The 24,136-nt window shown below is 33.5% G+C and overlaps 3 protein-coding genes across 4 annotated transcripts; 2 read left to right on the top strand and 1 right to left on the bottom strand.

The window, feature by feature from the left end:
- Nucleotides 1-1,340: 1,340 nt before the first annotated feature.
- On the bottom strand, nucleotides 1,341-4,620 carry LOC127899266 (probable disease resistance protein At1g61300). Its single transcript, XM_052432607.1, has 3 exons — nucleotides 4,611-4,620; nucleotides 2,513-4,494; nucleotides 1,341-2,159 (listed from the first exon to the last, which is right to left on the bottom strand). Exons 1-3 carry the CDS (start codon nucleotides 4,618-4,620, stop codon nucleotides 1,341-1,343), a joined length of 2,811 nt encoding a protein of 936 aa, XP_052288567.1.
- A 9,015-nt stretch (nucleotides 4,621-13,635) lies between these two features.
- LOC102630433 (disease resistance protein RPS5-like) lies at nucleotides 13,636-19,154 on the top strand. Of its 2 annotated transcripts, none has more exons than XM_052431842.1 (6): nucleotides 13,636-13,782; nucleotides 13,945-14,026; nucleotides 14,193-14,259; nucleotides 14,360-17,245; nucleotides 17,827-18,609; nucleotides 18,821-19,154. In XM_052431842.1, the coding sequence occupies exon 4, from the start codon at nucleotides 14,369-14,371 to the stop codon at nucleotides 16,130-16,132; it is 1,764 nt and encodes a 587-aa protein (XP_052287802.1). In that variant the 5' UTR covers nucleotides 13,636-13,782; nucleotides 13,945-14,026; nucleotides 14,193-14,259; nucleotides 14,360-14,368; the 3' UTR covers nucleotides 16,133-17,245; nucleotides 17,827-18,609; nucleotides 18,821-19,154. The 2 variants fall into 2 exon arrangements, with proteins under 2 accessions (XP_052287802.1, XP_052287801.1); XM_052431841.1 differs by having other exon boundaries at nucleotides 14,193-14,275.
- On the top strand, nucleotides 16,361-18,576 carry LOC127899265 (uncharacterized). Its single transcript, XM_052432606.1, has 2 exons — nucleotides 16,361-17,245; nucleotides 17,827-18,576. Exons 1-2 carry the CDS (start codon nucleotides 16,361-16,363, stop codon nucleotides 18,574-18,576), a joined length of 1,635 nt encoding a protein of 544 aa, XP_052288566.1.
- Nucleotides 19,155-24,136: the final 4,982 nt, after the last annotated feature.

Here is a 24,136-nt window from a genome sequence, read left to right as displayed (position 1 = left end):
CAAGCAGCTAGCTATTTCTTATTTATGAAGCCAAGTGTGGCTTCATTTGGTGGCTTCATGTGTTCATCTAATTAATATTTAGATGAACAATGAGAAAATTAATTTTGAAAAAAATTTTGACCAAAGTATGTGTTTTATTTTTTATTTTTAAAAATAAAATAAAAAAAAGTAATATAAAAGAAATTTTTTTATGTATTTGCTTTGGCCCTTCTTCTTCATCTCCTTCTTTATCTTTTTTTTTTTAGTACTATTTATAAAATATTATCATGTTATCATTGTACCATTTATGAAATAAATTTTGATAACTTAAATAGTTGAAGTTAGGATATTATTTGAATTTTAAAGAGTATATAAAATAAAATTTAATTTTTCTATAAATGGTGTATGAGTGTGTAGAGTAGTGGAATGTTCAAAGTAATATTTAGAGTGTAAATAACCCTATCCATAATTGAATGATTTGTGAAACGAAAAATGATTGAAATGTTTTGAGAAAAAAATAGAAAAAAGGAACTTAAATACCATTAAAAAAAACATTTTGAAAAATAAAAATTATTGCTGTCGCCACACACTTTCTTCGCGGTTTAGAAAGCAAAGTCTAAAAATTTCACTAATATTTCTTGATGGGTTGGGCTCCAAAGCAAGCACCGATTCTCCTAACAAAATAATTATTAAAAGCACTTGTAGCATAAAAGCAAAGTCTTATTTGTGAAAATGAGTTTCCAGTTTCCAGTTTCCACGAGCCAAGAAGAATGCGTGGCTGTCAAAAGGTACGGGGTACCAGAGAATGCGAAAGACACATTTGTAGCCACTCATCCTAAAAAATAAAAATTATTGCTGTCACGACATTACACACTTTCTTCGCCGTCTAGAAAATGCGTGCTACTACTAAATTAGCCCAATTAATGGCCATCGAAAAGGCCATCAATTTAGCCAGCAATTGTCAAAATTTAAACAATTGAAGAAACAATTATCACAAACAGAATAGGTGAATTTTGAAGTTGAGCAAATCCTGAGATACATACAGCAAAGTCTTGAAACTTTAGTCTTCACAATTTGAGCACGCACTAAATATTAACCATCCATCTGCAGAGCAAGTATAGAACAAAGCTTGAACTGAACACGCTGAACAAAGCCTTTTTTTTTTTTGGATTTTTGGAATTTTTTAAAGTCATTTATGTTCGCTGCCATATATAATATAACACATATATATATATAACACATATATATATTGAAAGAGAAATTTTGATTTTAAGATAGATCAATTAGCTATCACAAACGAAAATGTGAACCAACTATGTATAGAATCAATTAACTAAAGTTCTCAAGAGTTGACCTGTGCTTCAGAATTCTGGGAATAATGAATCTGCAAAAAATGGATCCACTTCTGAATTTTCAGGAAGCCTGGGACAATTATGAACAACCCTAAAGTCAGTACAATAATGAACATCTTCACTGGATACAGATGGAAATGGGATCTGATAACCCGCAGGCCAAAAGTTGGTGAGGTTTGGTAAATCTCTCAGTTCCAACACCCAAAGTTCATTCATAACAATTTCATTGTAATCCGTATCCGTGACGTCTGCTCCATCTTTATGCCAGAATACTTCTTTTAATTCATCATTAAATCCTATGTATAGGTTCTTCAGTTTTTGAAGACTTGGAGCTACGCTGATATGAAATAGATGCTTTAGTTTGGGGCAATATCTGATAGAGATCTCTCTGAAGTTTGGGAAACATACAGGTTGGAGATGCTCCTCATCCTCATCCTCAGCAATGATTTGCTCTAATTCCCAACAATTATAAATTTCCAACTTCTCCAATTGCAACAGATTTCGAGCAAGTGTTGATGAGAAGAGACGTCTCAGCTTAGGGGAGCTGCTTACGGTTAAATAAGTAAGATTTTGCAGGCTAAAATTATGTGTAGGACCTTCATGATATAATACTTGCAGTTCTCGAAGATTTGTCAAGTACAACCTCTTCAAACATGGGAATAGTTTGTTTTCTTGTCCCTCAGCGATAATAGCTTCCGCTTGAAATACCACCTGTACTCCAAGATCTCCAATATACAATGTTTCCAAATTTTCAAAGCCATGCTTCAACAGAGCGTCAATTGTGTCACGCAAATGGAAGCATTCGCTTACTTCTAGAATTCTTAATTTCTGAGACAAATAAATAAATAACTTGATGTAATTAAAATTTGTTAGCAGCTAGGATTGTCAAATTGACAATTAAGTGACAAATACTTCAAAAAAAAAATCCCTACAAATATTTTACACATGCAAACTTATAAAATAATTATACGCTGTGAAAGTAAGGAATTTGTAAAAAAGAAAAAGAAATTCGTTGAAAGAGATCATGTGAAGTGATATAGCAGTGACATCGGTTTGTTTGAGAAAAATTAGTATTCTATTTCTATGGTTAGTATTCTATCAATTGTATATTCAAAGCTGTCAACTTCACTGATGCTATACCTTTGTAATTTCGGAAATGAAAAGTTCTTTCGAAGACATACAACGGATCCGTCGGGTCGGGGGTTCAACTCAGCATGCCTAGCGGAACTTTCTTCTGAACTCATCCCTTGAACTGCCCAATTTTTTATCAGACCATAAAATTCTTCTAATTGAACAAATTCATTTATCGTAATGGGAGAAATGGAGCAAGTATCAATATACAGAAGTTTCAATATCCTAAGTTTAACCCCCAATCCATCTGGAATTTCAATGCGAGACATCTTGAGATAAAGTATTTGAAGTCCCTCCAACTTTCCAAGGAAAGACGCGTCAGTCACCTCACATCGAATCAACTGCAAAACCTGGAGGTTGGTGAGGAATTGAAGAGATTTAAGTGAAAGGACTCCACCTATTATAGTAACAACTTTCAATGCTGGCATCTCTTTAAAAAAATGTTCTGGAACTTGCAATTTGTTGTCATATTCAGTATTCTCCAATCGCAAAATATGAAGGCTACGGCATTCCAAACCACTAGGAAGCTCTTCTCTTCCATTTCCCACCAAAGAGATTCCTCTGTATTGTTTTAGGCCTTCTTCCACTGCCCGTTCCGCCAATCCAATGACAACTTTACTAGTAAAAAATTTCTTCTCCTCTGAGCCTATCCATAAGGCTACATCGCGAACTACGTCATGCATTTTCACAAATCTGTCATCATCAGTGTCTAACAGCAATGAAGAATCTTTGAGTCCTTTGATCGTTCCACGCAGTAGGCTTCTGGCTTTTTCGATTGACTCAGCTTGATACCAAACCAACCCCACTGCATATCCAAGCAAATCCTCCAAATCAATCTTATAATCTTGTGGAAACAGCGAACACAACAAGAAGCACGACCTGGAATCCTCACCATTCAAATAATCATAACTAAATTTGAGACAACCGTAAACATCCTGGGAATCCTTATCAATACCTTCTATTTTATCGAGCTTTGCATTTTGTAGTTTTTCTAGTGCTAGATTCCATTGATCAGCGGTGTTTCCTCTTAGTGCACTTCCAACAGCTTTAATAGCTAAAGGCAGCCCCTTACATTCATCAGCAACTCGTTTTGAAACATCAGTCAAGGCTTTATCAGCAACATCAATGCCAGCATGCTCTCTTAGTAAATTCAATCCTTCTGCTTGGTCTAGAGCATCTAGTTTAATCCGCGTGTCACAACCCATGCGATCACAAACTTGCTGCAGACGAGTAGTTAGAAGGATTTTGCAGCAATTGGCGGGAATACCTACTGTCTCCAAGTCGAGCTCTTTCCAGACATCATCAAGGATTATGAGTATCTTGCGGCCTTTACTCTCAGAGAACATCAAGCGCAGTCGGTCTGCTCTCTTCTTTTCATCAACCTCATCTAACGCCCGACCTAACGACTCTACCAGCTCACTTTGAACATTTTTTATGTTTGGATCCTGAGATACAGTGGCTATCCCCACCTCATCAAAAATCTTTTCTTGCCGAAGTCGATTGCCCACAACTTTTGCTAATGTCGTCTTTCCTACACCGCCGACACCATGCAATCCCACCATCTTTATGTTGTCTTTTTTCAGTGCTTCAATGATCTGATTGCAAGCCGATTCTGTAGTCTCGAAAGAAGAAACAAATCTTGGAATAGGCATTTCTTTGTCTGATGGAAGAGGTTTAGGACGGGCAGCCGTGTTGAATTTGCCGCGGTCATGTAGATTAGACAACTTGCTAGTCTCCTTTGATGCTTTTCTACCCATCCAATATTGGCAACCCCAATTAGGACACCATCCATTAAGACAACTCTTCTTTTCAGCTATCTTTGCTTTCAACGTTTGGACATCGGCCATTTCTTTGACTACATCCGCCAGCCACTTCTCTACATCTTTCTCAATGTCAATGGCGCTGTGTATTTGTCGTTCTTGTTCTACTCTTTCATTGATGCCATCTTGTGCCTCCTTCAAATTAGTTTCTTTATCCTCAAGTTCTTTAACAATGGTGTTGAAACAGAACAGATAGCGAGCTTGTACCGACTCTTTTAATGCAATTTTTTATTACATTAAGTTTCATTATATTATTTTTGCCATTTATTTGTATTAATTCTTTAAGTTAAAGATGGTTGATTAATAGGAATCACCTCCAAGTCATTACTGTTGACCATACTTTAAAAATAAAATTAATTTTTTCAATCTCAAGTCCAACGTAAGTCCCTTTTGCTCTCCTGCGATTTCAAATGGATCCATTTAATGCATCTTTTGAAATTTCATTTGTACAACAACAATAAAAATTAAAAGTGGCGCCGTTCATGCTCCTCTATTTTCCTCATGAAACCCAGTTAGCCAATTTTTAAACAAAATCTTTATTAAAAAAATTGATAAATTTATGATTACTAATATCGCTCTTTTAAAATTGACATATTTTGCAGATTATCTTCATATAAATTATACAAACCTCAAATTATTCTCATACAAACTATTCAATTTACCCCATGCTTTACCACACCAAATAAATTGTCATTTATATCCATTAGATATATAGTAAGATAAAATAATAAATAATTTAACATATGATTCAATTAATTATCTAATAGGTGAGTATTATGATGAACACTTGAAGAAAAAAATATGTTAGGATATTATTTGAGAATTATGGTATTATTTTATTAGAATATTGATTAAAGAAAGAAAGGGGTAATAATCTTGAAACCCGTCAAATTTTATCATGAGTGCACGTGCATAGGATGTTAAAGTCTTCTAATCTCTAATACTCTTTTTAACTGTTATTATGGGTGGCTTTTCAATTTTCATCACTGTTGTGCAAATTTTATTGAACTCGTAAGTGCACAAATCTATTGTAGAATAGATTAATGGTGACGAGTGTCGATCCCACGAGGAGGTGGATTTTAATTATATATAGAATTGATTTTGTATGAGGGTGGTTGGATTTGTGGTGAAAGTGACTTAGATTATTCTAAAATTGGAATTGAAATGGCGAGAATAAATTGAAGAGAAATCTATTGAAATGACGTACTTAGGTATCTGGATCCGTATTAACATACACCATGGGCTAAATATTCATTATTCATTATTAATGCCAATTAAATCATGAGGGGGGAATCCACACCTCATGAACACACTCTAATCAATATGGTGCTAAGGGCTTATCGTGCCAAATAATAATAACCTTGTTCTAAAGAGCCGGTGAAACAAAGACGGTATCTGCATGTCTTCACTCGCAATTCACAACAAGCTCATTTTTAAAATTTAAAAAAAAAAAGTGAGCAAGGGATGAACAAAACTCAAATTTATTTTTTTGGACCCTTGCCTCCAAATTTTGAACCCACTACTTGAAACCCACTGGGCTCCTTGGGGCACAACGAACTCTGAGGCTTATTTATTTTTTTGTTTAAAAATTTCTAAAGTAATCTAATTTCAATATAATCCACCATATATCACGTTTACCTTAGTTCTCTTCTCTACATATAACCTTCGAGAAATGCAAGTATTATTATATCATGAAGGTCCCACGCATAATTTTAGCCTGCAAAGTCTTACCTATTTAAGAGTGGACGGGTGCACTACACTGAGACGTCTCTTCTCATCAACAACTTGCTCGAAATCTGTTGCAATTGGAGGGGTTATATGTTTGGAATTGCTCAGAATTAGAACAAATCATTGATGAGGATCATCTCCAACCTGTATATTTCCCAAAACTCAAAAGGATCTCTGTCGGTTATTGCCCCAAACTAAAGCGTCTATTTCATATCAGCGTAGCTCCAAGTCTTCAAAAACTGAAGTACCTATTCATAGAAGCTAATGATGAATTAGAAGAAGTATTCTGGCATAAAGATGGAGCAGACGTCACGGATTACAATGAAATTGTTATGAATGAACTTCGGGAGTTGGAACTGACAGATTTACCAAACCTCGCCAACATTTGGCCTGCGGGTTATCAGATCCCATTTCCATCTGCATTCGACGGAGTTGCTGTTCGTAATTGTCCCAAGCTTAGTGGAAATTCATAAGGAGAAGATGATTCCAAGAATTCTGGAGCAGAGGTAATTCTTGAGAACTTTAAATTAATTGATTCTATACATAGTTGGTTCATGTTTTCGTTTGTGATAGCTAATTGATCTATCCTAAAATCAAAATTTCTCTTTTGATATATATATTTGTTATATTATAATTTTCTCTGTTTGTTATTTTTTAATCATTTTATTCATCATTCATTCGTATTTAATGCCCAATTTATTGGTTGGATATATAGGCACAGCAAACTACGGAGGAGGCAGCTGCCAGCCAAGAGAGGGATGCCAATGAAGACGCCAGCGAAGAAAAAGATGGGAGCGAACATAAATGAATTTAAAAAATTCCAAAAATCCAAAAAAAGAAAAAAAAAAAAGCTTTGTTCAACGTGTTCAGTTCGCGCAAGGAGCTAAAAATAAGCTTTGTTCTATACTTGTTTAATAGTTAGTGCGTGCTCAAATTGTGAAGAATAAAGTTTCAAGGCTTTGTTGTATGTATCTCAAGATTTATTCAACTTCAAAATTCACCTGTTCCGTTTGTGACCATTGTTTCTTCAATTGTTGAAATTTTGACAAAATTGTTGGCTAAATTGATGGCCTTTTCGATGGGCATTAATTGGGCCAATGTTTAGTAGTAGCACGCATTTTGTATTGAGTAACTTCAAAATGTTCTAGCTTTCTAAACCGCGAAGAAAGTGTGTGGCGACAGCAATAATTTTTATTTTTCAAAATGTTTTTTTTAATGGTATTTAAGTTCTTTTTTTTCTATTTTTTCTCAAAAAATTTCAATCATTTTTCGTTTCACAAATCATTCGATTATGGATAGGGTTATTTACACTCTAAATATTACTTTGAACATTCAACTACTCTACACACTTATACATAATTTATAGAAAAATTAAGTTTTACTTTATATACTCTTTAAAATTCAAATAATATCCTAACTTCAACTATTTAAGTTATCAAACTTTATTTCATAAATAGTACAATGATAACATGATAATATTTTATAAATAGTACCCATAAAAAAAAGATAAAGAAAGAGATGAAGAAGACAAAGAGATGAAGAAGAAGGGCCAAAGCAAATACATAAAAAAAATTTCTTTTATATTACTTTTGTTTTATTTTATTTTTAAAAATAAAAAATAAAACACATACTTTAATCAAAAAAATTTCAAAATTAATTTTCTCATTGTTCATCTAAATATTAATTAGATGAACACATGAAGCCACCAAATGAAGCCACACTTGGCTTCATAAATAAGAAATAGCTAGCTGCTTGCTTCCTCGAGATCACATGCATGTTTGACTAATTTGCTTCTGTTGCTTCACTTGCCACCTCATGCTTGACGCCTCTTTCTTTTTTGCTTTATTCGTGAATATATATATATATATATATATATAAGGTTTAAATACAATGGAGGCTACTTCATTTTTCATATTTTTGGAGAAGCCGAAATCAAAAGCAAAATAGAGAGAAGAAAAAGAAATTGGGAGAATATTATATATACACAAAACTCCTTCAGACGCAAAACAATCACTCATTTGTTTTCTAAAAAGGCTTCGACATCAAGAGTAACAGATTAACGAGATATTATGAAAACTGCAGAAAAATAAATGGAAAAAACACAAAAGTTATAGTTATTTTTTTATTTTATATTACAATAGGAAGCAAATTAAACTATTTTTTATTACGCTGCAGCGGCGGCAGCAGCAAGAAGCCACAGAAGAAGTGGCACTTTAATTAATTCCTACAATAAAAAAGCAGGTTCTAGTGATCAAGCTATCCCGCAATCAAGAAGCAAATGGAGGCTGTTCAGAACTGCAGCAAGCCAATAATAAAGCACTTGTCTAGTTGTCTTGTGCCATTTTGCAGATGATTTATATATGTAGGAGATACAAATTTTACACCAATTGATTAATTAATTAGACTCCATTGTGTACTTGCTACCAATTTTGTAATATATATATATATATATATATATAGTGACCAGTAGTGACTATATATATTGACCAGTACTTGCTACCAACATTCAATTACCGCTAATACAATTACAAATATAGGTTTTACTTTATAAAACCCATCAAAATGCAAAAACTATTCTTAATATTTTTTCTTCTCTGATCTTCATCCTTCACCTATTTTTTTCTATCTCGAAAACTCTTGACTTTATTGCAATGAGGGGCCGAAATTCTTATACATGTGATTAAGTTTTATGTGTATAGTTAATTAGCAAGCACTAGTTGGGGATATTTGTGTCCATGGAAATTTACAGTTCGTTGTTGGTATTATTCTGTGGGTCTGTAAGTGTGATCATGATGTGACCATTCAAATTAAAAAAATGGGGGTCCTGCTAGTTGACAGAGTTAGTAATTATCACATATGCAGATCTGGTCCATGCGAGAATCTTATCATAAATTAAAAGAATACGAGGACTTGGTTGAATAAATGAACCGATATTTGAATATAAAAAAATTTTATAATAAAGACAATTATTAATTTGTTATGAATGTAACTGGGACTTGTCTATGGTACAGTTTCTGTAACAAACATCTCCCGTCATCCCACCATCTGATTTTTTATTGTTTAGTTTCTCACTCCACATCTAACCACATCCAACGGCTGATGCTGCAGTCTGTAGCTTACAGATACTGTAAGCTAGTCAAGTCCATGTAACTGACATAAGCTGTAAATTAGCGGGACCCTTCACTTTATTGCAATCCAAAATGGTATGTCGGTAGACGCCTCCAAAATGTCCTTGCTTCACTTAAATTGTTTATTTTTAAAAGAAAATTATATATATATAATCATTATTAAATAAAAGATATCTTAAATTATTAAATTAAGAGATAAAATAAAGAGTTCTGCTATTTGTTCCGGGTCAAACCCCGAAACGGCAGCATAAGTCGTCGTTTTCAGCTCTTATTTTTTTTGTTTTGATTCGTCTTCAAACGACATCGTTTTGCTTCTATTTTTTTTTCTTTCTTTGTTCTGATTTCTTCCTTCTCTTCCTTTAATATCTGACTCCCTCCTAGATCTGTCAGCACCGTCCCTGGTGTCTCCGGTTGAAAGCCTCTCATTATCATATTTTGAATAGTGGCGTGATCTTAGCGGTGACCTGGACCTATGACCTCTTCGATGGCGGGATGGAGGCGAGAAAGAGCGGGACCTCCTTCTACGATGAAAACTCACGGGTGACCTTGACTTGGATCTTGACCTTGCACGAGAGGTTGAAGGTGACCTGCAGAACAAAGCAATCAGTTAAAATATCACAAATATGAACCAGTATTTGATCTATCCAGCAAAATCTGAATAGCTTCCAAGACTAACATGTTTTAAGTTGAGCAACAAATAATATTTGATAAGCACAGAAAATCTTAAAAGAATACAATCGCATTGTTAAGATAGTTCATATTATGGAGTTATAGAATTAACGAGCTAATTAGTTTTTTGTTTGTTAGTATTGCTGATGTGTAACTTGCTGAGTCAACTGGTTAGTTTTAGTTGTTAATAACGGTTTAGTAACTGAGCCTTGATTTTGTTTTTCACATACACAACGCGTGTATACCATTCCAGATTATGTATATATACAACAGTTGTCATCAAGATCAATAATATAACAAATCATTTTTCTCATTTTTGCTCTTCGAATACTCTCAACATTTTCTCTCTGGTTCATACATTTTCTCTGTATCCAAACACACGAACTCTGTTTTTAACTTGGTATCAGAGCTATGATCCAAGCTGCCATGGCTTCTTCAAGCTCAAATCCAAACATTAATCAAACTGTTTCTTCTTTTACCTTCACAAATCCAATCAAATTAGACAGATCAAACTACACAATCTGGAAATCTCAGATCCTTTCTACAATTCGAGCCAATGGACTTGAATCTCTTCTTGATGGAACTAGAAAGTGTCCAAATCAGTTTCACAATCAAGAAGAAGCAAGCTTAAGTTCAGATCGAGTAACTGTAGCTGAGCCACAGGAAAATCCAGAGTTCAATAACTGGAAAAGGCAGGATCAGTTGCTGCTGAGCTGGTTGATGTCATCGATCAGTGTTGAAATTCTCAGTCTAGTGGTAAATTCTAACTCATCTAATGAACTCTGGACTAACATTGAAGAACAATTTGGATCAGAAACAGGTGCTAAGAAAGTACATCTGAAAATGCTACTTAATAATCTCAAAAAAGGATCAATGACAATCACTGAGTATTTTAGCAAACTTAAGGCTGTGAGTGATGAACTTGCTTTGGCTGGAAGTCCTGTAACCAATCTAGATTTTATAACTCATCTGATATGTGGATTAGGACAGCCATATTATCCTGTGGTTGTATACATAGAAGCTAATATGTTGAAAATGTCAGTAAATGAAGCATATTCTATGCTTTTAACTCATGAGGCTAGAATAGAGAGTAATCAACAAAATGCTAATAAAGAAGCTAAGTTGAACTATACTGCCAATATGGCTCAGACTGGACCTAACAAGAAATTTAATGGCAATACTGGAGGTGGTTATGGTAATTGGAACCAAAATGCCAATTGGAATGGAAATAATGGGGGCAGAGGAGGCTACAATAATAATAATGGAGGAGGTTTTGGTAACTGGAATCAAAATGTCAACTGGAATGGGAACAATGGTGGCAGAGGAGGCTATAATAGCAATAATGGAGGAAGAGGTGGTTTTGGCAGAGGTGTTACAGGCCAAGGAAGAGGTAACTGGTCTGATGGTAATCACTGGAATACTGGCAATTTCAACAGGAATTATTCTGGACAAGGAAGAGGTGACTGGAATGACAGTGGCAATGGTGTATTTGGTCAGAATGGTGCCTTTAATGGTAACAAAGGTGCTCAGAATTCTCCTGCTGTCATCTGTCAAATTTGTTTCAAGCCAAGGCACACTGCAGCTGAGTGTAGGAACATGTTTAACAAAGATTTCACTCCTGCATATCCACCCTCAAACTTCAACCCTTATCAGTCAAACACAAAAGCTGCTTTTCTCACAACTTCAGAGGGTGGCTTAGCTGATCAAGGATGGTACTTGGACAGTGGTGCTACTCACCATCTCACCAACAATCTGCAGAATCTGAATATGGGAATGGAGTATTCAGGTAATCAGCTATTACATGTTGGTAATGGGGAAGGTTTGAATATATCACATATTGGATATGCTTGCTTTCATACATCATGTGACTCACTTTTACACTTAAATGACATCTTATATGTGCCTGCAATAACCAAAAACCTCATTAGTATTTCAACACTTTTGAAAGATAATGACATAACCATTGAGTTTGTTGCCAATCTTTGTTTCATTAAGGACAAGAAGAAGACTGTGCATCTGGCTCAAGGGATTGCTAAAGAAGGATTGTATCAGCTGCTGTCAAAAGATACCTTTCTTTCCAAATCCTGTTCTCTAGCCTATGTACCTAGATCAATGATTTCTGTTATTAGTAATTCAGCTTCTGTTCTGTCAAATAAAGCTGAAAATAAAGCTTGTACTGAATCAGTAAATTCTAAGAGTCATGTAAACATTACCAAATCTGTTGTTTGTGGAAACTTACTGCATCAACGACTTGGTCATCCAAACAAACATGCTTTGAAAAATATTATACCTCATTTGTCTCTTAAGTCTTCTATAACTTTACCTGATTTCTGTGATGCATGTCAGTATGGAAAACTTCATCAGTTATCTTTTTATTCAACTGGAATTAAAACCTCAGTACCCCTGGAGCTTATACATACTGACCTTTGGGGACCATCTCCCATGCCCTCCTTTTTACATGGATATAGATACTACATCAGCTTTGTAGATGATTACACCAGATGCATAGAGAAACTCCCATCAGCCTTGGCACCTTGACAGTAAACATACATTTCATGAAAAAAAGCACTGAATCAGACAAGGAAAATATACACTATGCACAGAAGTACAAATCAACCACCTATTGTTCATGACCAAATATCCATATCATCTATGCACTACTGACCAAAAAAACGAAGAGCAAAATATAACACCAGTTGCAGAAACTGTCTCCATTTCCTTCCATGATAAAAAGAACAATTACAGAGTAGTCAATACATCTCTTCTCTTCGTTCTCTTCAGAACCCAGCTGCCCCTTCGTTTGCCTCGTTCCATTTTCCTTCATCGAACTAAAATACAGGATACCTGCATAGTCTCCTCGTTCTCTTCTCTTCTATAATCAATCCAGATTGGGTTGTGGATAACAAACTTGGGCAGAAAAAGTTTGATGGTGGATATGTTCACAATGGGTCATTGAAGGCTGCAAGGTGGGTTTTCGATGCCGAGTGTGAATTTTTAAGGGGCTTGGTTGACAGGAAGCCAAATTATACTTTGACATTTGCTGGGCATTCATTGGGGGCAGGGGTGGTGGCATTGTTGGTGTTGATTGTGGTTCAGAATCTGGACAAGTTGGGGAACATTGAGAGGGACAAAATCAGATGCTTTGCGATTGCACCTACTAAGTGTATGTCACTGAATTTGGCTGTGAGATATGAATTTGCTGGGCATTCAATGGCTGTGAGAGGAAGGGGAAGACGGAAGAGAAAGAGAAATCAATGGTTTTGCCTTAGCCAAAACGGCGTCGTTTAGGGAGAATGAAAGAGGAAAAAAAAAAATGAAACGGCGTCGTTTGGATGAGTTTCGGGGTTTGACCCGAAAAAAGTAGCATTTTCCTAAAATAAATAACTCACTTTAATACATTATATTTTACTATGTACAATGTTAAAACACATATTTTTCTTATTTTTAACTTAATAATTTTAAAAATCTCTTGTTAGAACATTACAATATATATATATATGTATTTCTTTTTGTGTGTTATGAAATCTGTTGAGATTTTAAATAAAAATATTTATAATATAATTTAGAAATATGTTGAACATTAATTATAAAATATACCCAAAATTTGTGTAGAGAAATCTACCTTCATTTAATAAGAATGAGATTTAAATTCATTCTAAAGAAAAATATATAAAAGAAAAGTAAAAGTCTTATATTTAATTAAACAATTTAAAATCATCCTCTCAATAACCCGAAAGATTCCCCAAGTACAAGCAGTTGGACACAAAACTTCATATTAAATTTTTTTTTTAAATTTTAAATCAGTTTTACCAAATTACCCCCCATGACAGATGATAAGGCATGTGTATCACTTCACTTTCCACCTTTCAATTCTCACTGACATATCATTTCAGACCTTTCCACCAAAGTTCAATCATTTTTCATGATCTTGAGGTCACCAGATCTGTCATCCGTGAACTAGCCGCCCTCATTTCGGTACGCTACTTCTGCTTCCTATATCACTTAACAGTTATTATTTCAATTTTTTTTTTTAATCTAAGAATGAAAGATTTGACGGAGAACAAGGAGTTATAGATGATGTTAATTAGCTAGATATATGCTATTTTGTTTGGATCTGATGTTTATTTATATTGCCAGATGCAGCTTTTAATTTTCTCTGAACTTGTGCGACTCTCTAACTGGAGCTTTCAGCAGTAGTTGAGGATATATAACGAAGAAGGTATGAGATCTGATTGATTTTTGGAATTATGGTATTATTTCTAAGAATGAAAGATTTGACTGAGAGCAAGGACTTATATATGATGTTAATTAGCTAGATATATTCTAAAGCAATCTAATTTCAATATAATCCACCATTTACCTTATTTCTTATCTTCTGTTTGCAGCTAAAGGCTACTTAAAAGCCCGGCGTTTGCATTGTGCTCTTATTGATCAACGCTAGCGTTAATAAACGTGCGTTCAGAAAAAAGTAATTAAACGTTCTCGTTCGATCTTGTGATCAAGCTTCCTTGTTTTGCTTATAGCGTACTGAGATCAACTTTGTTAATTGCAGATAAATAGCATGGATATTTTATCAGGTGTTGCATCAAAGCTTGGAGAATTATTGGTGGATGCTACCATAAAACAAGCTCGCTATCTGTTCTGTTTCAACAGCATTGTTAAAGAACTTGAGGATAAAGAAACTAATTTGAAGGAGGCACAAGATGGCATCAACGAAAAAGTAGAAGAAGAACGACAAAAACATTGCGCTATAGTAGTTGAGAAAGATGTAGAGAAGTGGCTGGCGGATGTAGTCAAAAAAATGGCCGATGTCCGAACTTTGAAAGCAAATCTAGATGAAAAGAAGAGTTGTTTCAATGGATGGTGTCCTAATTGGGGTTTCCGATATTGGATGGGTAGAAAAGCATCAAAGGAGACTCGCAAGCTGTCCGATCTGCTACAAGACCGCAGCAAATTCAGCACAGTTGCGCGTCCTAAACCTCTTCCATCAGACAAAGAATTGCCTATACCAAGACATTTTATTCCTTTCGGGACTACAGAATCGGCTTGCTATCAGATCATTAAAGCACTGAAAGGAGACAACACGAAGATAGTGGGATTGTATGGGATTGGTGGTGTCGGAAAGACAACTTTGGCGAACTTTGTGGGCAATCAACTTCGGGAAGAAAATGTTTTCGATGAGGTAGGGATAGCCACTGTATCTCAGGATCAAAACATAATAAATGTTCAAAGTGAGCTAGTAAAGTCGTTGGGTTGGGAATTAACAGAGACATATGAAAAAGATAGAGCACGCCGATTGCGCATGATGTTCTCTGAGAGTAAAAGCCGCAAGATGCTCATAATTCTTGATGATGTCTGGAATCAACTCGACTTGGAAAAAGTAGGTATTCCCGTTGGTGATAGAGACAATTGTTGCAAAATCCTTCTAACCACTCGCCTGCAGCCAGTTTGTGATCGCATGGGTTGTGACACGCAGATCCAACTAGGTGTTCTAAAGCAAGATGAAGGATTGGATTTACTAAGAAAGCATGCTGGCATTGATGTTGCTGATACAACCTTGATTGATGTTTCAAAACGAGTTGCTGATGAATGTAAGGGGCTGCCTTTAGCTATTAAAGCTGTTGGAAGTGCACTAAGAGGAAGAACCGCTGATGAATGGAATGTAGCACTAGATAAACTACAAAATGCAAAACTCGATAAGATAGAAGGTATTGATAAGGATTCCCGGGGCGTTTACGGTTGTCTCAAATTTAGTTATGATTATTTGAATGGTGAGGATTCCAGGTCATGCTTCTTGTTGTGTTCGCTGTTTCCAGAAGATTATAAGATAGATTTGGAGGATTTTCTTGGATATGCAGTGGGGTTGGTTTGGTATCAAGCTGAATCAACCGAAAAAGCCAGAAGCCTACTGCGTGGAACGATCAAAGGACTCAAAGATTCTTCATTGCTGTTAGACACTGATGATGACAGATTTGTGAAAATGCATGACGTAGTTCGCGATGTAGCCTTATGGATAGGCAAAGTGGAGAAGAAATATTTTACTAGTAAAGTTGGCATTGGATTGGCGGAATGGGCAGTGGAAGAAGGCCTAGAACAATACAGAGGAATCTCTTTGGTGAGAAATGAAAAAGAAGAGCTTCCTAGTGGTTTGGTATGCCCTAACCTTCATATTTTGCGATTGGAGAATACTGAATATGACAACAAATTGCAAGTTCCAGAATATTTTTTTAAAGAGATGTCAGCACTGAAAGTTGTCACTATAATAGGTGGAGTTCTTTCACTTAAATCACTTCAATTCCTCGCCAATAACCTTCGAGTTCTGTAGTTGATTCGATGTGAGGTGACTGACGCGTCTTTCCTTGGAAAGTTGAAGAGACTTCAAATACTTTATCTCGAGGAGTCTCCCATTGAAATTCCAGATGGATTGGGGGATAAACTTAGTAGATTGAAACTTCTGTATATTAGTACTGGCAAAATTTCTCCCATTACGATAAATAAATTTCCTCAATTAGAAGAATTTTATGGTTGGATAAAAAATTGGGAGGTTGAAGGGATGAGTTCAGAAGAAAGTTACGCTAGGTGTGTTGAGTCGGACTCCCAACCCAACGGATCCGTTGTATGTCTTCCAAATGACTTTTCATTTCCGAAATTACAAAGGTATGGCGTCGTGGAATTTGGCACTTCATATGACTGTGATAGATGGAGAAAGATCTTAGACGCTTTATGTGACATTGATAGAGGGACAAGGTGCTTAATCATTGAGAATAACCGTCCTAAAGCGACGCTAGGAATTTTTTCAGCACTGTATCAAAATCTGGAAATTCTTTATTTAAGTGGGGTAACAGGTTGTCATAATATTGTGCCAAGCATAGATGAACGGGGCTTAAATGAGTTGACTCGTCTTGATGTCGGCGGTTGCGAAGATTTAGAATGCATAATGGATGCCTCTAAGTCGCCGCATGGAAAGAGTGGGAATCCTGTGATGCTCTCAAGATTAGCAGAGTTATATATGTCAGAATTACCAGAACTGAAGTGGATATGGAAGGCGCCCACCCAACATGTGATCAGCCTCCAATCTCTTACAGAATTGAGTGTGTCAGAGTGCAACAACTTGACTTATATCTTCACGTTGTCACTGGCTCGAAGTTTGGTGCAGCTTAAAAGTCTGAAAGTGAGTTACTGCGAGAGACTGGAATATGTCGTTGAAGCAAAATTGGATCATAATGAGAGGGAAATAAGTGCAGGAGATGGAAATACAATACTTGCACTCCCTTCGTTGAGAAAATTAAGATTTAAAGATCTCCCCGAACTCATCAGCTTCTGTTCAGAAAATTATTATTCAACTTGGCCGGCATTGGAAGAGTTAGATGTAAAGAGATGTCCTAAATTGACCGTCAACAGTACTGAACTTGAAGCTAATTTGCAGTATCTTGGAGAGGTATGTTCGCTTGTGTTTACGTTTTTTTCTTTCTTTTCCTTTAATTTTACTTAAAAAGATAGTTTATCAAAAACTTTTGTGATCAGTCATTCATATCACCTTGCATTTGGCGTGTTGAGATGAAGATGACGGTGGTGGTAGTGGTGATGATAATAATAACGATCCAGTATCTTGAGCAAATTTCTTTGTTTTAGGGCCTAAAATTCATTTTTTAAATAAAATTCATATCTCGTTTTACTCTATAATAAAAAAAAATGGATGCAAGGACTTGTAATGTATGTATATTATTAGTCAAATTCAATTCATTAGTTAATTTTACCATAGAAATACTATATTAATTTTTCTCAAACAAAACGATGTCACTGCTATATCACTTCACATGATCTCTGTCAACGGATTTCTTTTTCTTTTTTATAAATTCCTTACTTTCACAAAGTATAATTATTTTATAAGTTTACATGTGTAGTATTATATTTTTGTAGGTAATTTTTTTTTAAGTATTTGTCGCTTAATTGTCAATTTGACAATCCTAGCTGCTAACAAATTTTAATTACATCAAGTTATTTATTTATTTGTCTCAGAAATTAAGAATTCTAACAGTAGGCGAATGCTCCCATTTGAGTGACACGATTCCAGCACTGTTGAAGCATGGCTTAACAAATTTGGAAATATTGTATATTGGAGAACTTGGAGTACAAGTGGTATTTCAAGTGGAAGCTATTATCGCTGAGGGACAAGAAAACAAACTATTCCCATGTTTGAAGACGTTGCAATTGGAAGACCTTCGAGAACTGCAAGTATTATTATATCACGTAGGTTCCACTCATAATTTTAGCCTGCAAAGTCTTACCTTTTTAAGAGTGGACGGGTGCTCTATGCTGAGACGTCTTTTCTCATCAGCACTTGCTCGAAATCTGTTGCAATTGGACGAGTTAATTCTTTCAAATTGCTTGGAATTAGAGCAAATCATTGATGAGGATGAGGATGAGGATCATCTCCAACCTGTATGTTTCCCAAAACTCACATCGATCTCTGTCTTTAGTTGCCCAAAACTCAAGCATCTATTTCATATCAGCGTAGCTTCAAGTCTTCAAAAACTGTCGCGCCTATACATAATAGGTAATGATGAATTAGAAGAAGTATTCTGGCATAAAGATGGAGTAGACGTCACGGATTACAATGAAATTGTTATGAATGAACTTCGGAAGTTGGAACTGATAAACTTACCAAACCTCACCAACTTTTGGCCTGCGGGTTATCAGATCCCATTTCCATCTGCATCCTATAGAGTTCTTGTTCGTAATTGTCCCAAGCTTCGTGGAAATTCATAAGGAGAAGATGATTCCGAGAATTCTGGAGCAGAGGTAATTCTTGAGAACTTTAAATTAATTGACTCTATACATAGTTGGTTCATGTTTTCGTTTGTGATAGCTAATTGATCTATCCTAAAATCAAAATTTCTCTTTCAATATATATATGTGTTATATTATAATTTTCTCTGTTTGTTTTTTTTTTTAATGATTTTATTCATCATTCATTCGTATTTAATGCCCAATTTATTGGTTGGATGTATAGGCACATCAAACTACTGACGAGGAGATGCCAATGAAGACGCCAGCGAAGAAAAAGATGGGAGTGAACATAAATGAATTTAAAAAATTCCAAAAATCCAAAAAAAATAAATAAATTTGTCCAACGTGTTCAGTTCGTGCAAGGAGCTAAAAATAAGCTTTGTTCTATAAAAAATTGGAATGTCACCATTTTGATTTTTTAATGACCCCATACTAATTTTCTCCCTTTTCTCACACATGATATGTACGAGGTTGTTTATCCTTGTTTTATCCGTCCTTATTTCTTGTTAAGAGTTCCATTGTACTAAATATCTATATATCTATATCTTTTTAACATATCTTTGGTTGAGTTTTTTCTATACCTACACTTTTTGTTAGTGGGAGGGTTGAGTGTCAATCCAATTGAATGTAGCCTTCGCATGCCTGAATATAATATTTTCTTTTAAATAAGTAAGGTATTTATATTTTAAAAATTATTTCGAATATTTTTATTTAAATAAAATAATTTATTTAAAAAATTCTCATCACATGAATTATTGTTATGAACAAATGAATAATCTATTATAACTAATGTAATAATGATTTATAATTCTTATACTTAAAACTTCTGGTTCATAATAATAACTAAACTTATGTTCGAGTTTATTTATTTACTTAATCTTACAATTTTACACAATTGTTTCTTGATTCAAGCGAATGAAAACGAGATAAGTAAACTCTGTTGCTGAAGAGTTGCAAGATGCAACAATTTAAAGGAAAATAAACCAAATGCGCGGGAAAAACATCCGTAGCAGAAGCCATTTAATTTTTTTAACACAATAATATCATAAGGCAGAAAAGATACGATTCGAGGATATTCAAATTGTGTTAAAAAGAATTTATTTACAAATTAACTACAATGATTTAATTAGTAAGGATTTTTTTAGATATTTTAAAAAGTGTATAAAGTAAAAGTTAAAGCTTGTTTTTTAAATGTATGAAGTGAGACATTTTTTAAGTTTACTAGTTTGTTTTTCATATTTTATCTAAATTCTAGAATATACTACTTAATAGACAAAATTAAACAACTTAACTTTTATCTGAATTAAAAAAAGTTTGAACGAAAATAATTATAATAGCTAAAAAATACTCCTATTTAATACGTTATTTTTAATCAAACATAACTCATTTATATTTTACTCTTTTCAGTTGCCGTTACGTCGTGTACTCATCTCGGGCTCTTTTTTTTTTAACAACTATTTTTTTATAACAATCATTTTGAACAAAACTTTTAACAAAAATTAATGGGCTAGGATGTAGCCGTTGTTTTTATTCCTTAATTATTTTAACTTTTACAATTAATAATATATGTAAAATGCTATTTTACTTGAAATTGTTAATTGATTTTATGTCAACTTGTGTGATTAAACGAAAAAAAAAATCATATCATACACACAAATAATGTAATTAACATTGTACCTTTTTTAGCAGTAACATTGTATATATTGAAAAAAATAGATATTTTATAATTAATAATAAAATGATTTTAATTTACTTACCATCTTTAACTTATCAAATATATATTAATACTTATAGGGACATAAATGTCAAAATATCATAATTCATTTTTTTTGTGCTTATAAGACAAATAATTTAACACTTACATTTAGTCATAAAAAAGCAAATATGTCCTCAAGCACATACATTCAGAGCTATTTAGACTTTCATTTAATTAAGATATACTCAAATTAAAAAAGCAAAAAAAAATAAAATCTTAATTTTTAAAATTAAGTGAATGGTTGTATGAAATAATAAATGTTCAGAATAATTTTTACAGTGTAAATAATTTAATCCTCTAAAAATTGAGCACTTGACTGGTTGTTTCTACTATAGATGGCAAAATCAATTAGATTGAACTTTAAGATAACTCGTCATTTATTTAATAGATTATGATTTTCTTTAGATTTGAGCCGCTTCTTCATATGAGTGATTAGTAGTTTAGTAGATAACAATATAAAGTGGGATCCTAATTCATAATTAATAACAATGAGAAGTACTTCCGAACCTCGTGCCTAAAATGGTTGTATCGCGCATTAAATTACCTTATAAAAAATGATCGGCATGCAATTACAAAAACGTGTCACAGATTAATTTGTTGATTAGTTAATTCTCTACACGTGGATAAAAATGAATAGACAATTTAGGTAAGTTAGTACATGCTACAATTTAAACGTGTTATTGACTATTGCATGTTACAATTTTCTTCTAACTGAAAGTCCCCTGTCACTACTACGCACTATATATTTTGTTAATCAATAGTCCCATGAGATTGATATGATACAAAATTGGTAGCAAGCAAACAATGGAGACTAATTAACTATTAATTGGTGTTCAATTTGCATCTTCTACGTATATAAATCATCTTCATAATGGCACAAGACAAATACAAGGGCTTTATTATTGGCTTGCTGCTGCAGTCCTGAACAACGTCCATTTGCTTCTTGATTGCGGGATAGCTTGATCAGTGGAAACTCCGTTTTGATTGAAGGAATTAATTAAATTGCCATCTTGGAAAGATGATGATACTGGCACTGTTTCCATTTTAGCAGCAGCCTCATATTAATGTTTGAAAAAACTTCTTCCGTAGCTTGTTGATGCTGCTGCAGCAGAATAAAAAACAGTTTAACTTGCTTCCTATATATTGTAATATAACAAGAAAATTCACTATAATTTCTTTTATTTTTTTCCACTTACTTTTCTGTCGTTTTTCATAAATCCCAAAACAAAACATTTTTTGTCTCTTAATGAGAAAATTGACAGCAAAATAGATTACAAAATGTTGTTCAATTACCTGATCAGAGTGAGACAGAGAAGAGAAGTATTGCAAAATCTCAAAAAACCTTGCTTGCCCATAAATGGCAGCCTTCTCCCAAAACAGAAGACTTATGTCCCTGGCCTTAATTCTCATCTTTAACAAATTAAGATCAATTTCTTTCTCATGTTTTGCAACATAAGGCCGCAATAAAACATTATATAACATAATCTGTCCCCAGAAGATATTAAAAGCTGAAACTTTATAAATAATTTGAATCAGAAATTTTACAGAGTACTGAAAAGATGATGAATTAATGCAGATTTATTACTTTTGTTTTGGGATACCAAAGATATATGAACCATTAACTTAGTATTACCTTCAAGTTAATGCGCAATACTGTCACGTGACGTTGTACTAATAGTATTGTTATTCATAAAAATACACATACCATGAAATAAAGGTATCGCCCACCCTCTCACCAACTGTGAAAACAGCGACCAAAACCCTATAATTACAATACAACGAATGCAATTTTTCGTTATTACAAGCAAAAGGATGCCTAGGTTCGGACGTCGTGATTTTACAAAATCAAGAACTAGAATCAGGTGCTGTATAACTCTGATTCTAATAATTTGAATTTATTAAATCCAAGCATCCAGACATGAATATGACTCGTTATATGTAAGGGATTAATTAGTATTGTTGCAAAATAATCCTTAGTTAATAGTGTAAGCATTGATCCATACCAATATTGGCGCCAAAACAGGAGCTGTTCAATATCTGGCTTGTTCTATTTAGCTGGGCTTAAAATAAGTTTTTTTAGCCTAAGGTTCTATTTAGTATTTTTTTTAAAACAAAGTTTATTTAAGTAATATTTTTATTAGTATATTTCTTTTAAAAATAAATTGTAGTTATTTGATTCTCCTTGGTAGTTTTTATTAAAAATTAAAAAATTACTTTAATTAATAATTTTTTAAAGTTATGTTATGAAAAAATAAAATAATTTATTTAATAAATAAATAATATTTTAAACATTCTAACCTTTTAAAAAAATGGCTCAAAATTTAAGTTTTTATTAGTGGAGGTAAAATAATTTATTTAATCTCAAAAGTTCTACTAAAAAATAACTAAATAATGATAAAAAATCTAAAAAACACTTATAAGTTTAAATAAATACTTATAACTATTAGATTAGTTATACTGAATTGGCGTTATCTGAATGATTGTTGATAAAATTGCGAACAATTGTCTTGCCTTCGCTGGTAAGAATGCTGTCCAGATGAAACTGAATCCCAAGCAGATGCTTATATTTCTTGTGACCGGCAGCCATTACGAGCCCATCTTCAGTCCATGCTTTGAGCTCGAGCTCAGCACGAGGGAAGCTATCTTTGTCAATCACAAGGCTGTGATGTCAACCTCCTGTGAAAGGATTTTTCTAGTTTTGTTATTAAGCTTGTTCTTTGATATAACCGTGTGGTTTCTTGTTGGCGATGGCTTGAAACCTCAACATAAAAGAAGGAAATGATCTCAATTTTTTTTGGTTCAATTATTCATCTCTTTTATGACTTAGTGTTGCATTTATATCTTATTACAAGTAACTTGTGCGATAACACTTTGAATTGATGAGCAAACTCGAAGAAAATAACATATGTGCCAAACGTAATGTTTATTATTGTGTTCATTTGTAAAGCTATTCAAAGAAAAAAAGATAGTAAAATGGTTAAAACTATTTTTATGAACTTATAAACTTGGGAATTTATTAACCGTCCACCCTTGAATTGTACTGTCATAAAAATACAACACTTACAAGTTGCATCATTCATCCACCAAATCATTCGCTTTTGCTAAAAAAGTAATGACGCCACAAGGATAATTCAGACATTCAACATACTGGATAAAAAATAAAAGAGAAATTATCAGACATCCAACTTAAGTTTACCATGCTATAAAAATTACTACAAAATCTGAATTTGTTCAATTTTCCAACTTGAGTTTATAATTTGTTAGCTATCCACCAAAATATCATCTGCCATTTATAATTAATGACGTCACAAGGATAATTTAAACATTTAATATGCTAAATAAAAAATAAAATAATAGCTTTCAATATCAAAATAAAAAACCATTTTTTATAACCAATATTCAATTAAATATACTTAAAACTCTATTTTTTCTTAATTAAAAAAAATCTAATTTATTTTCTAAATTTATCTTCAAAAATTCACATAATCAAACTAAATCCACTAATTACTCTAAACCCTAATTGATAAGCACCCAATCAATCGAATCCTCAAATTCAATTTAATAGTTATAAAAAGCTTGATTTTATTTTATTATTTATGGTGCAAATTGAAAAATGCCCTTGAATCCAAGGATAAAATGACCTTTATTTAAATTCTATAAAATATTCTAACAGTGTTAACATTTTTTGTGGGTAGTTGATATCAATTATAAATTTAGAGTAAAAAATTAAATAAATTCAAACTTTTAAGTGTTTTCAATAACAGGGTAAACTAAAAGTATGTG

The sequence above is a fragment of the Citrus sinensis genome, chromosome 8 (genome assembly GCF_022201045.2).
Source record: "Citrus sinensis cultivar Valencia sweet orange chromosome 8, DVS_A1.0, whole genome shotgun sequence".
Lineage (NCBI taxonomy): Eukaryota > Viridiplantae > Streptophyta > Magnoliopsida > Sapindales > Rutaceae > Citrus > Citrus sinensis.
The sequence above is the reverse complement of the archived record's forward strand: the minus strand, read 5'-3'. Positions and strand labels throughout refer to the sequence as shown.